Source organism: Penaeus vannamei, chromosome 3 (genome assembly GCF_042767895.1).
Source record: "Penaeus vannamei isolate JL-2024 chromosome 3, ASM4276789v1, whole genome shotgun sequence".
NCBI lineage: Eukaryota > Metazoa > Arthropoda > Malacostraca > Decapoda > Penaeidae > Penaeus > Penaeus vannamei.
Window position 1 is genome coordinate 45,779,382 of NC_091551.1, and position 15,000 is coordinate 45,794,381.

Sequence of the window (15,000 nt, forward strand, 5' to 3'; positions counted from 1 at the left end):
ATCGTGTGCATCGAGTTTCACACTTTCTTGCGCCAGCCACAGGTTGACAGCTCACCAGCCCGCTCATTTCGAGCTAGAACGCCAGTGAGAAATGTTGTGTTTCCAGTGTTGTGTTCATTCTGTTTTTTTTTTTTTGAAGAATTGAAGAATATTTAGACTTTAGTAACCATCCCAGTTTTATATCTGGGCCCATTGAGAGCTCCAAATGATGAAAAAGGTGATTAAATCAAAGCAATAAAGGTATTTGGTTTATTATTTTACCGTGTGAATGCAGGTCTATCTTGCTATGCATACCAAGGTGGAGAGAATGTGTCCCGAGGGGTGTTGGGGGGCTTGCCCCCAATCAACCCACCCCTCGGGCAGACACCTAGTCATGGCATTTTATATTGTTATATTACATTGGTTTATTGGTCAATACATTTTTTTGGAGGGGGGGTTGGACCATGTGAATTCCCATAGAGTTTTGCTGAAACGTGGATTGGGTTCCCGTAGAGTTTTTGATTTCTGGCGCACCAGCCCGTAGAATTTCAAAGATGGCAGTTACATCCGTAGAGTTTCATTGGCCGATTTTAAGCGTTTTTTGTGCTAGTTTTATGCATTTTTTTATATTTATTCTTATTAAGCCTGTTTTACCCCATAATTTCCCTGATATACTTCATGCGCTCCCCTGCTAATGGGACTATCAAATCAAGATCGATGATGTAGAAATGGTACTCAATCTCCTGAACGATTCATTCCCTGAAGAAACAACGCTGAAAGGATTTCTGGATTTCCTGCAGAAAAAACAATTTTTTCGACTGTAACAACTCTCTGTAACAATTACCATATTCTTCTACTGTTTAGCGCTGTTATGCTGTTTTCCATCGCATTTCACTTGTATTCCTTGATGACATAGTTGATAAAATGTGTAAGCATCAGCTTCATAATGTGTTTATGGAGTAAATTGGCTTGATTTACGCACAGCAAAATAAAACAACAACAAGAAAATAACTATAAAATGTCTTAAATTTCTATGGGGATTAAAGCCATGTTTCATTTATGCAAGTATAGTTTACGATTCTGTAGTTAAATCAATACAAATACTAAATCATGATTGAATAAAAGTAACAATGTATTTAGTAAGTTTCCTGATCCAATCAAATCTATACATAAAATTTTGTTCATTGTTGCTGTAATAATAACGGGACTGTATTGATTAATTGTGTTTAGAAATAATAGTACAAAACAACACTTAGGCACTTGCCAAAGTTTGTTATCTCTGTTATTTTTCACTTAATCTAATGATGTTAATATATTAAAAGAAAGCTTAATTAGTGTACTTTGCAATGCGATGATTACCAAGTCAGTCGGAATTATCATTCTCAATAAGGGTGTTATTCTGTAAAGGTGTGTTTCATTGTTCTGTTTGTTGGATATAAAAGTAGATATATCTGTCTGAAAAGTTTAATAAATGCATTAAATCACAGAGACTACTAATCTAAACCAGATAAAAACTTTTTTCTTTCTTTCTTTCTTTTTTTCTTTTCTTTGCTTTTTGTAATGGACAACTGTAGATGGCAATATCAGTACAAAATCATCCTAGTTCTATTGCAAATATTGAGTAGATAGATATGTTAGATATGTGGAGTCTGAATGCTTATATGAGATATGCAAAATTTGTGCCAGAGTGGTCTCTTTTCGCCTAAACAGCATTAAAAATGAAACGTTCCGGTAATGATCACATTTTAATCTTTTTAAAATATATGGTGCTTTAATCTTTGTTCTTTGAAGTTACGGGATTACAAGAAAATAAATGTATTTGAATTTCTAAAACTAATATTACAGATTGGAGCAGTTATTATTTAGAATTAACAAAATTGGCTTCTAAAACACTATCAATATAACAGCAACAGAACTCAACCAAGTTATTGGTCTTTGAGAATGTGAGCAGAAGACGAGAAATCAAGGTGCTAGTGCTCGTCATTAACTGCTGGCCACACTAATACACTCAGTGAATTGAAAAACAAAAATTATCATAGCAACAGCTGATATGCAAAAATACACAATAAATGTACACAATTTGATAAACCCATATATTCACACAAAATAAGGGAAGTCTGTTACATCAAGGAGTGGGTGAAGTAGCTGGTATATATATTGAGCTACATTTATATTACTTTGGACATTACTCGTGTATCAAGCAAAAATACGATTAGCTTCTCCATAACATTTTCTCGTAAGCGACTCACCCATACCACCCTAAAGAGGGGGAAAAGGACCTATCCCAACTATATGCAGATAAGCAGATTATATTATTTAACAAACAACAACAAATCCTAGTCAGTGAAAGAATTAGAAAATGACATCAGGTGTTGTAAGTCCCATCAAGATCTGTCTGATATTGACAAATAGATCAGATAAAGAAAAGAACTTTCGAAGTTTAGAGCTATTAATGTTTGAATATCCCTCCATTTCTTTGCACCACTCCTCATTATTATTATGTCTCGAAATTTGTCTGTATAGTGTGGCTTTGTACTTATTTTCCCTTCCTTTTGATCTCTCGTGCTACAGCATTTTTATTCTTGTCTTCTTTAACCTATCAGGCAATAAAGAACAATAAAATCAATTGACTATAATCAGCCGAGAGGACTCATAGATTGACAAAGTATAAAACTCCCCCTGAACTTTAGGGAATGCTTATTGCTGTGATACCCCAGAATGCTACAATATACTGTAATTTGGATTTCTTTTAGCTAATCAAATAACTGTCAAGAGTAATGTATCTATGTGCATACCCCCTGATAGATGCATTATATATCAAGTGAGCTGGAAGGGATTAGCAAACAAGTATAATATTTTGAAATATGTAAAATATTAATTAAATAATTCAGAACAGACAGTGTCCTTAAGGGGACCGTCCCTGGCCATAGGGGGGTCGGAGTACTTGAATTTTGTTTTTGGTACTGACATATTGTTACATGTCTGAGGAAACTGCCCTTCGATTGTTAGACTCCATCTCGAACTATTTCTTGGTGTAACAAGGGCATAAGCAACATGGGGTGCATGTGCATTTTTGCTCATTTGAGTTAAATACACTCATTCCGACCATTCCTCCGGCTTATGATAAAGTAATTACATGTTGATATCGGTTCAAATAATGATTGTCACACCTTATGTCAATTCATGAATGATACAATATAATTTATGATAAAATAAAGCTTTTTTTTTTTTTTCTTTTAAGTTTGCTTTAGTAGGCATACATGACTGTTTGAGTAGGCCTACATGCAAAACACGTACTGCATTGAAACGTCAAGGTTGTATAATATTGTTTAGCTATTGATTACCATGTCTTCATATTAAATTTGCAATTATATGCAGGCGCGCGTGTGTGTGTGTTTGTGTGTGAGCTCGTTTGTGTGAGAGTACGCCCACGTGCACTTTTGCGTATAGGTGTGTGCCCTTATGTGCGTGCATGCGTGTGCGCGCACAATTGTGACAATACACATATGTGCGTGCGCCCGCACATGTGTGTGTTTGTTAGAGTATGAGGTGAAGCGTAGAGGACAGCTGAAGGCAGGCGAACAAGTTCAAACTTGCGTGCGCATGATTGCAGGGGTAACCATAGCATTTAAAGGGCCGCATGGCGTCGTGGTGTTGTGTCGGGATGACGTCATCGCCACTCCATTTTACATTTTTTTGATGCTGCTCACTAACCCTTTATCCAATCTGAATGAAATAAAGACCATTAGAAAGAGCAACGTTTGGGCTTCCTTTTGGACTGTATGCGCATAATATAATCGAACGAAAACTATGGAAAATGAATGATAACTTTGTAAACACTTTCGAGGCGATTTACCTAAAATCAGTTGTTTATTTCGACATGTGTGTAAGTGTGAGTATGTGTTAGTGTGTAAGTGTGTACACATGTGTTTGTATTTACACGCATGCGCGTCTGCACGTATTTGCTGGAGGGTGATGTAGAATATGAATTACAGCTGAAGACAGGAGTGCGAGTTCAGATATGTATGAGGTAATCATACAGCACACGCACATGTGCACATGTGTGTATGTGCACTTCTGTATGTGTGTTCGTGTGTGTGCTACTATGATTGCTCGCACGAGTATGAGTGCGCGAGCGCGTGTGTTTGAATGAATGAGTACGCACACGTGTGTATATCTACGCCCGCACGTGAGTGCGCACTATTAGTTGGAGTGTGATATGAAGAGTAGAGGACCACTGGAAGCACGGCCAACAAGTTGTGACATGCGCGCGCGTGATCACAGGGCTAACCACAGCATTTAGTAGGCCGCATGGCGGCGTCAGTTGGGGATTTTTTCGTCATACTGTTTTACATTTTTTTATGCTGTTCATTAATCACTTATCTGATCTGAATGAAATAAAAGATAGAGCAATGTCTGGGCTTCCTTTTGGTCTATATATACCCACTTGTGTGCGTATATGTGCACGAGCACATCACAACTTGTTGGCCATGCTTTCAGTGGTCCTCTACTCTTCATATCACAATACACATGTGCATGCGCCTGTTTGTTAGAGTATGAGGTGAAGCACAGAGGACGGCTGAAGGCAGGCGAACAAGTTCAAACTTGCGCCCGCGTTAACCATAGCATTTAAAGAGCTGCATGGCGGCGTCGGTTGGGGATTTTTTCGTCATACTGTTTTACATTTTTTTATGCTGTTCATTAATCACTTATCCGATCTGAATGAAATAAAAATAACAAAAGAAAGAACAATGTCTGGGCTTCCTTTTGGTCTATAGGCACATACTATAATAAGATGAAATAGTATAGAAAATGTACAAAAACTTTCTAAACATTTTCAAGGTCATTTATTTGTTTATTCATTTTTTAAACTTTGGTACCTACCACACTTCACAGTTTGTGTCCGATATCATGTTTCTCCCCAAGAAAGAACGTTTCAATGTGCAGAGAATAACGAATGGGATTTTGTAAAATCAAAATTTTAAATTTTAACGAATTTTTAAAACCCCAATTTTTTTTATACCGATTATATTACATGCGATAATTCGGAACTAAACGGAATTTCCAAATTCGAATTCGTCGTTCTCTTTGTATGACCTAGAGGTTTTCTCAACAGAAAGCACATAGAAAACGGATGATAATTGTGAGACTTGGTAGGTACCAAAGAGACCTATCTATCAAAAATCTATTTTTTAATAGCGCGTAAATTCCCTTCAGCCAAAAAAATTTAAAAATGGTCAAAAGATGGGTAATGAAGTACTCCTCCTACCAAAATTCATGAAAAACTCTAAGACCGTTTTCTATTTTTAAACAAAAATCGAAAATTGGCGATTTTTCAGGGACGGTCCCCTTAACTTCACCACTCATTTCTCCCCAGTGCATTGACCGCCTATTCACAATTGTACGTCCTCGGAAAGTGCTCTACATGGCCATCGACGGTGTGGCCCCCAGAGCCAAAATGAACCAGCAGAGGTCAAGGCGTTTCCGTGCCTCCAAGGAAGCAGAGGAGAAGGCAGCAAAGGTCAAAAGTCTTAGGCAGGAGCTCTTGGCAAAGGGTAGGCCTTTCAAGCAGTTATTTTATGCATATTATTATTTCTTATTAATAAAGTAGTTGTAATAGTTTCCTGTCTTTTAGGCTTGTTCCTCTTCCAGTTTTGCTCCTTTTTCATTTGACATTGACATCATATGTAAATTAGTTTGAAAGAAATTCATGATTTCCCACCTTTATTTTCACACTCCCTCTCTCTGATTTTATGTCTTTTTCTCAATTATTTACCCATTTTTTCCATGTCTTTTCCAGGCTTCAAACTCCCCCCAGAGAAGCCCAAGGAATCCCACTTCGACTCCAATTGCATCACTCCTGGAACACCCTTCATGGAGAGGCTTTCAAAATGCCTTCACTATTACATTCATGATCGGTTAAATAACGACCCAGGGTGGAGAAAGATTAAGGTTGGGGTTCTAAAACTTTCCCCTGGCTTTATTTTAAGGATCTCAGCTATTGCATAGTATTTTAGAACCTGTAAATCTATAGCAACATTTTGAAGAGTAGGTGAATAGAACATTGAAAATAAAACTATCTTCTTCTTTTTTTATATATCTAACCTTTTTTATATTGCTTTCAAAAACAGGTAATACTCTCAGACGCAAATGTACCAGGCGAGGGAGAACATAAGATCATGGACTTCATCCGGCGTCAGCGAGCACAGCCAGACCATGACCCCAACACCCAACATGTCCTTTGTGGGGCTGATGCTGATCTCATTATGTTGGGACTGGCAACACATGAGGCCAACTTCACCATCATCCGAGAGGAGTTCAAGCCCAACAAACCCAAGCCATGTGATCTGTGTGGACAACTCGGTAGGTGACTGGAGGCGAGCCTTAGAGTCTTTGAGGGTGGGGTGGGTAAGGAAAGCGATTGGTATTTGCCTCGCTGTAATTGCCTTCTTTTACTTAGTCCCTGAATCTGTAGTTTTGTTTTCTGCTATTGTAGTTGCATGCAGCATATGGATATAGAAATTGTGTAGATTCATAAATATTTTTTTGTTTCTAGATGAGACAGTAAAATACTCTTTATTGAAAATTCTATGCTTGTAAAGGGGCCAAGCATGGATTTAGTGTCATTCAGAAGCCAAATATCTCTTATAACATTCTCACATCAACCTTCCAAGATAATTATATGCATATTTTATGATACAGACTAACCTGTTGGATCTGGATGCTTTATGGCTAGCACAATGACCAAAACTATGGCATTGGGCTTACTTGAGCGGTGACTCCAGTGTGTGCAGCTTTTTGACTCGGGTCACGCGAGCACACTTGCTGTATCAAGGCTCTTTCTTTCTTGTTGAAATGCTACTAGCGCTCATTCTACATGTTTTTTTGTTTTTGTTTTTTCTTCTTCCTTGCCCAACAGTCTGTACTTGTCATTTGTTGTGATGTATCAAGAGGGTAATAGAATATTTTCTCTGAGAAGACTCTATGGTATATATCCAGGTATAGTAACAATATGTGAATGTTATTTTTAAAAATATTTTCATATTCAGTTTTCCCCTAATACTGCACTACTGCACATGGCAGACTGAAATAGGTTCCTGCACTTAGAAATAGTTTCCTTTCCTGTGTAGGCACCCTTCCAGGCATGGCTAAATGATGGTACATTCTACCCTCTTTTACCTGTGGAAATAATACAAGGGCCCCTTGTCCACTGAATATAATTTCCTGCACAAGTTTTGTGTGATCATGGTAAAGCATTCCTGTCACTCAAACTCAAAGCCATATTTTTTTTCATGAAGAGATGCCCCCGTCACCCAGATCCAATAGGTTAAAAGGAAATTTATAAATGTTGTAATTTATTTGTAATTCATGGATGGCAAAACTTTTTATTGTATTCATCCTATTTACTTCAAGCACCAACAATTTCAGCTATACAAATGTAAATCTGTTAATCTCCCTGACTTTACTCCAGGTCATGAGATGCAAGAGTGTGTCGGGATTCCTGATGGCATGGAAGAAGCATCAGAGAAGGTATTTGAGGAAGTCAAGTTTATCTTTGTCCGGCTCAACGTGCTGAGGGAATACCTAGAAAGGGAGCTTGCCATGCCCAACCTCCCCTTTGAGTATAACTTTGATCGTGCCATTGATGACTGGGTCTTCATGTGCTTTTTTGTGGGTAAGTGTGTATGTGTTTTTTTAATGCCACAAAGTAGGTTTCTTGAATATGGAGAATAAAGAGCTAGATATATATTGGTACATAACCATGAGGGTACTTGCTTACTCTTGTTTGCCTCATGTCATATACTTACTTCAAATAGCAAAGTATTAGATAGATATTGTCTTCCTAGACCTTAATTTAGGTAGTGATATCAAAGAAACTGACCTGGTAATGTATATTTTATGATGGTAGATCTAAAGACTTTTTTTTCCCCCTTCAGATGGCTTTCATTTATATTACTTCTTACTGATCTACTTGTTATTCACTCCTTTTTAAATTTTTTTTTACAGGAAATGATTTCCTTCCTCATCTGCCATCACTAGAAATCAGAGAAAATGCAATTGACCGTCTAGTTCGTCTCTACAAAGACTGTTGCTACAAAACTGGTGTAAGTTTATTTTTTCTTTTCTTCTTTCCTTTTTTCCTTTTATTGCATATGACACAATTCCTGCTGAAGGGTAATTTGGTTGCTTAGTATTATATCTTGCTTTTCACATTGTGAACCCCCTGAAAACCACATTGCAACAACCTTACTGTCAGGCCCAGCTATATTAAAACATCAAATTTTCTTCTTTCCTTATAAGTAATTTTTATCGTTAGGATATGTATATCTGGAATTTCCACACTAGGAAATGTAAGTCACGTGCTAGAGCTTCAAATGGAGATGCAACATACACAGAAGATAGGCCAATACACTAAATAGGAAAGAAAGAGAAGCTTTGCTGTAGCTGCTTGTGTCGGACCTAATTTCTAATTAGTAAAGTGAGCCTTGGGGTTAATAATATTCAATAATAACTGTTGATATTAATAGTATTGGAAAGAAATTCCCAAAATTCAAGGAAAAGGTAAGTCTGGTGAGGTCACACTTTTGTGGGTAAGCATTCATGGAGTCATCTATGTTTAAACACAAAAAATCCTACCTTGAACATTACATTTTCCCAGTGGCAATGCATACAAGAAGCTATTTATTCCTAAAAGTGAATTAAGAGAAATCAGTTTCAAATAGATTATTAAAAGACGGTATATCTATCTCTTTTGTACCAGGGCTGGTTAACAGACAGCGGAACAGCTGACATGTCACGTGTACAGATGATTATGCAGAACCTTGGTAAAGTGGAGGATGAAATCTTCAGAGACAGGCAGAGGAGGGAACTGGATTTCAGGGCCAGAAACAAGATGAAGAGGAGGCAGGAGAAAATTGAAAAGGAAGCTGCAAATATGTTCAGAGTGAGTAAAAGTGAAAAAGCATCTCTTGTATTACGACATTCTTCAGCATATTTTTTTGTACAGTGAGGAAATGGGAGTAAGAATACAAAGTAAATAAATTAATTAAATAAGAAAGGAATGAGTATCTTATGAAAGTTGTCGAAGTAGATTTAAGATACCTTGCATATTCTATCATATAATTTCTCCAATAGGATGTGAGTGGACAGGGAGCTTTAGGTGTCATGAGAGCAGGAGAAGTGTCTGTCGCTTCAGGAGCTAAGGGAATGATCATGCAGCAACGACTCACGAATATGGATGCCAAGGGGTAAGTAGCTTGGTCTTGATCACAAAATGAGTATAAGATAAAGGACAAATTATATTTTTTATTTGTCTTAAAGGATATTGGATGATTAATTGATATATGCATGACAGTGTGAATGGGAAACAGATAAAAAAAAATGCAGTCATATCATTATTTGAGAACCTTTCAAGATGAGTTGATTTTTCATTTTGGCCATTTACTTCAATTATTATATATTTATTTTAATCAACCCAATCACAACAGGATTTCCCTGTTTTATATCAAGCCATGTGCTAGGGATTGTGCACAGTTAGCTGCTTCAGTGAGAAATTCTAAGTAGGGGAAACCTATTTTTACCCAAGCCTTTTCTCTCATTGCTTATGCGTGAACGATTTTGATCAGTTAAATAGCTACTCAGCATACCAATCCCAGAATGATATGTCCTGTTTCAGTCCATCCCAGTTAGAACATTATCACTTTGGTCTTTACCAGATACCTTAGGCCAGTCTATCACACAACAGGTTACCCTGAGCAAACAGTGGAACTAGTACTTTGAGTAATCCAATGATTTTTTAAGGAAGTGAAGCCAAAAAGAGACAAATTTTTGAGGGATTATATCACCTCAGTGAATGCAGCCAGGGTTAAACATGGAAATAACTTAACTGCATGCAACTTAGGGCAGGCTTGAACACCAATGGCATGCATACTCATTACCCAACTTTGAGACCCAGCTCGCCATGATGTGATTAAATGGCATCATTCATGAATGAGCTAACCCATGAAGACTGGAATTTGGCAGCCTCAGCATTGTACCAAGCCACAAAGGGCATCATCATCATTTTTTTTTTTTTTTTTTGCCATAAGCAGTTTTCATCATTGAGGATTTTAGATCTCAAATTTGAATGCTAAGAAATGTTGGTTTCATGCTGCTTTGCCACATGATAATTGAACAATGGAGTGTCAAGTTGAAAAAAGTTACGGTTGCCATAGAAAACGAGAAGAGGGGAGGGAGAGAGTGAGTTCAAGATACAGGAGGAGAGTTACTACCCACCAATCCTAAGGTACATCTGTCCAGATAATTAAGTAATCTCACTTCTATGAACCAAGGAATAAAAGTGACAGTAGTAAGGAGGAATATTACTACCAGTTCTGTAGGAAGGGAGTAGGGACAGAACTTAGGAAATGCCAATTAGAGTAAAGCCACACCCTGAGGAATCTGATAGAACTAATTGAATTCCTCTCAACTTTCTGACCTGGATTTAGTGGTCTTCATACAATCATACATTCTTGTGCTTTATCAGACCTTAGGGATTAGAATTACATCCCAACGGCCTTCAACATTTTACAGGATTTGGGATGTAGCATTGATTGAATTTCAGAGTTAAGATTACAATATAAGGGTAATTTTTGACAGTCACATATACTTACCACACAGTCTCAAGCACAACTGTGAATCTTCAAATGCATTTTCCCTGCTATTTTATTGTGGCTCCTAAATTTAAAACAAGGATATATCTGTGCCGTAGAAGGCTTTAGGTTGAAAAATATGACAGATAATCAGATAAGTGCAGGAGTACATATCATTTATAATGTAGAATAACCTTTGTCATTGCATTTATATGTGCCAGTTGCCCTCCTCACCAGGCTTATATTTTGTGTTTGTAAGCATATGTGCATACAAACATGTATAAGTTAACAAAAAGCAGCTTTCCAGGTTAGTTATTGGCATTACGTTTTGCTTATCTTGCTAGACTATATATATGTATATGATTTTCTTCAAAACAGAATTCTGAAACTGTTATACCTCAGATAAAACTATTATAATCGTAATAAACACATTATTCAAAGATACAGTCCTATGTAAAAAAGATATAGCTACTAAACATAGGCACAAAAAAAGATGTAGATATAGTGGTTAAAGCACCGAGGAAAGAAGCAAAGGAATAGGTAATTATTTGAGGGGTCAGGTGCAAGGCAAGCTAAAGACATAGCATTCTTGGAATGCAGCCTACACACACATGTAGAAGTGCATGCTCATAAATATTTGAAAAGTATTTTCTCTCTCATTTTTTCCCTTCATAAACTAATCTTGTCTGATACTAAATGTATATTATTTTATTGACTATTTCAATCACAGACGTGGGCAGAAGCGATCCATTGATCAAGTGGATAGTGACAGTGACGAGGAGACCCCAGATGAAGTGCGCTTGTATGAAGAGGGTGCAAAGGATCGGTACTATGAATCAAAATTTGAAGTCTCCCCTGATAATCATGTATTCAGGAAAAAGGTTGCCAATGAATATGCACGTGGTCTCTGCTGGGTGTTAAAGTAAGTTGACATTTTTGAAACTTTTAAAGTCTCTATCTTATTTGAATATAATCTTTAAATGTCTTTTGGACAGTCAGGCTGTTAATACTGGAATTGATATTGATTTCCGATTCTGACATACAGATACTACTACCAAGGATGTGTATCGTGGGACTGGTACTTCCCCTTCCACTATGCACCATTTGCCTCAGACTTTTCCAACTGCGCAACTGCCAATATTACTTTTGATCTTGGAGAACCCTTTAATCCACTGGAACAGTTGATGGGTGTGTTCCCAGCTGCAAGTCGAGCTCATGTGCCTGAGCCATGGGGAAAGCTTATGTATGACCCAGAGTCTGTCATCATTGACTTCTACCCAGAAGACTTCAAGATCGACCTGAATGGAAAGAAGTTCGCTTGGCAAGGGGTGGCCTTGCTCCCATTTGTGGATGAGACAAGGTACCTTTTTTGTGCATGTTTAGTTTTTTCACATTGCATAGATATATTTGGATTTTTTCCTTATAGTTTTTGATACTGAGAATTAATATTTATGTCTTGTTAACAGATTGAAGAATGCCCTGAAGTCAGTGTATCATAAATTGACTCCAGAAGAAAAGTTGCGCAACAAAAGAGGTGATGGCTTCCTCTATGTCAGTGTGCAACACCAATCTTACAAACAGCTGACTGACTTGTATCGTATGGGGATGAGCTTTGACACTGAGGTATTTTTTGAGGTCTTGATAGATTTCTATCTTAATCTGGTACATTTATTTTTGGTTGATGAAGTTATTAACACTTTACTTTTCTTTTTTCTAAAGCTCCACTTCTAAAGAAATTGAAATTATCTGAAAATCCATCTTATTTCATTAACAGGTTCCAATTGCTGGAGAAGACTTCCAAGGCATGCAGGGGACTGTTCTAATGGCTACCAATGTTGTTAAGCCAACTGGGTAAGTTTGCTTTTTGTTCAGGAGTGTGCCATTTACTCAAAGGATTTGATATAATGTTTGTAATGAAGTGATGAAGTGAATTTAACGATTGACTGACAGTTAACCCATGGATACCAGGATGGCATGTATATGCCATGTCTACTGAGTTTTATTTACTTAAAGCATTTGTACATATGTGACTCCACAGCAGCTTGGTCACCATGGTGCCCTACCTATCTCACCTGTTTTCTCTTTTCCTTGATTTTTGGAAAGATTTTTCTTCTTTAGCCATAATATTTTGTTGGTATTACAGTAGTAATGTCAATGATATTAAGAGTATTAATATTTATAGTATTAGCAAAATCATTTTAACCTAAAATTCAATGAATGGAGAACTCAGTAGAGCTCAAGTAGAGCCTACTAATTGACTCCTTGGTGACTGAGCACTTAAGGAGCCATCTGTGTATAAACAAACTTCAGAAAACAAAACTTTACTGAACAGTTTTCTACCTGTGTTAATGGATTAATTAGGGGTAGCAACTGGTGTTTGAAAGAATTTTGGTTATGGTTGCCTAAATGTTTTGCATTCAAAATGTTTTTTGCTCAGTTAAAAAAAAATCATAGATCACACTAGGGAACAGTAAAAAAACATTGATATTCAAATGACAGGAAAAGGATTATAAAAAAAAGAAAAAAAAGAAGAAAAAAAACTCTTCTTTTATTGTTACAATTAAGGTGGATTAAGAATCTATTTTCAAGTTTCCATCAAAGTAATTTTTTGCAAAATGAAAGAATTGGCTGACAGTACGCTCTGAATCAGCAACAGACTTTGGGGTACATAAAAAATGTAGATGCTGGATGGAACCAAAGAGCAGAGGGAAGTCAAGTTTTAACGCTTTTCGAAAAGCTTTTTCTATATTTATCATAATGCAATATGGGATATTGTTACATATCAACCCTTTGGATCCAGGAGGCATAATTTTTATTTTAGAGGAAACTCCCAGATGTGTAGCTAGTAGGCTCAGCCTACACAAACACTCATGTGGTAACAAGACTCTTTGCATTCCACCCTTGTTTACATGTTTACTCTTCCTAAGTACCCACTGAGTTTAATCTTCCTCTAAGACCTTTGTGCACTCATGGCAAGCCATTTCCGTCACCTCAGCCTTCAGGCAAATTTTTCCCGACTGCACGTTCCTGTCACCATGGGAGTCAGCCAAATGTTTCCATGACAGCACGTTCCTGTCACCCCCCTCAGCCATATTTTTCCATGGCATGACAGACACGTCACCCAGATCCAATGAGTTAAGTATTGAGAATTGTCCAAGCTTTTGGATATTTCCCACATTCCAAATGGGGAGAAGGGAGATGGTGATGGAGGTGTAATTTGCGAGGAAGTAAATATATATATATAGTAAATATCTGGTAATAGGAGTAAACATATGTCTTCGTAAAGAAAAAAATTGGAACTCCCACTTTCTTTCATAGATTTAAAGGATGGGCATGAGGGATCATGAATAATGAAATATCTGGAATTATGAAACAATCAGAAGTATATACCACACTTTTTTAATGGCCCATTGGATTGTCTAGGGCTTGGAATTTTTGTTTTCTTTATTATTATCCAGAAGCACACACTCTCAAAATAAAACTGTTGCATTTGAGATTCATATTTACAGAAAGTAGATTCCAGTTCATATTGAGGAGTATTGCAAAGAGACCACAACTTCAACAGAAGAGACTTGTGTAAATAGTGTTTACAAGTAAAACTTAGGATTATCTAGAAGACCAATAGATGTTTGCTAGATATTATGCTACCAAGCAGTCTTATAAGGAACAGAACTATGTTCATGAGAAAAGACACTTATTTTATTATTACAGTAAAGATGCTACATTGTTAGAGCTCGTTTGAAGTTTATAAAAGTTTTACATTCAATCTTTTTTCTCTTCCCTGCAGAACACTTCCATCTCCAGTCATAGGCTTGGAGGAACTTACAAACAACCATGTTGTGACGGTAAGGTACAGGGATCCAAAATACTCAGATGACTTCGTCTTCCCAGCCAGGAGATTGGAAGGAGCTAAAGAACCACCACGTGTTTTGAAGCCGGAAGATTATCACGGAGGCAACAGAAATTACCGCCCAGTGATTGGATTCAATCAGAACATGCCACGCGCTTCACTCGGCATGTCCGGCCACAGGACTCTAGGGTAAGGGGTCTGTTTGTGTGAAGGGATTTCAGATATATTCTATTTTAATATCCTGCGGTATAAGAGAATCCCTGTGTAAGGTATGCTTGCAAGTCTCTTTGAAGATTGTATTAAGAGTGAATGTCTCTCTATCGCAGGATATTATTCTAGACCTATCTGAAATGGATTTGGGTATGGTGGCCCAAGTTTTTTTCTTTTTGCAAGAAAACTTAAACACAGCCATACTAATGAACATAATGATTATTGGTGAATCCTCCTTGATTATGAAGAGAAGGGAGAGTACAGTATGCACTGTGTTATTTTGGTGTTTATAGTTGTGTTTAAAGTTTTCACATATTCATCCATTGTCTT

The 15,000-nt window shown here is 37.1% G+C and overlaps 1 protein-coding gene across 1 annotated transcript in view; it reads left to right on the plus strand.

Annotated features, from left to right (window-relative positions):
* Positions 1–15,000, plus strand: part of Rat1 (5'-3' exoribonuclease 2 Rat1) — a gene marked incomplete in the record, with an annotated part of 26,304 nt that overhangs the window by 1,442 nt on the left and 9,862 nt on the right. Inside the window, 12 exon segments of the mRNA XM_070113718.1 lie at positions 5,357–5,534; positions 5,780–5,931; positions 6,111–6,342; positions 7,451–7,654; positions 7,987–8,084; positions 8,741–8,923; positions 9,115–9,227; positions 11,341–11,532; positions 11,656–11,970; positions 12,077–12,233; positions 12,385–12,461; positions 14,398–14,649. Of these exon segments, the coding sequence (XP_069969819.1) occupies positions 5,357–5,534; positions 5,780–5,931; positions 6,111–6,342; positions 7,451–7,654; positions 7,987–8,084; positions 8,741–8,923; positions 9,115–9,227; positions 11,341–11,532; positions 11,656–11,970; positions 12,077–12,233; positions 12,385–12,461; positions 14,398–14,649 (2,153 nt within the window).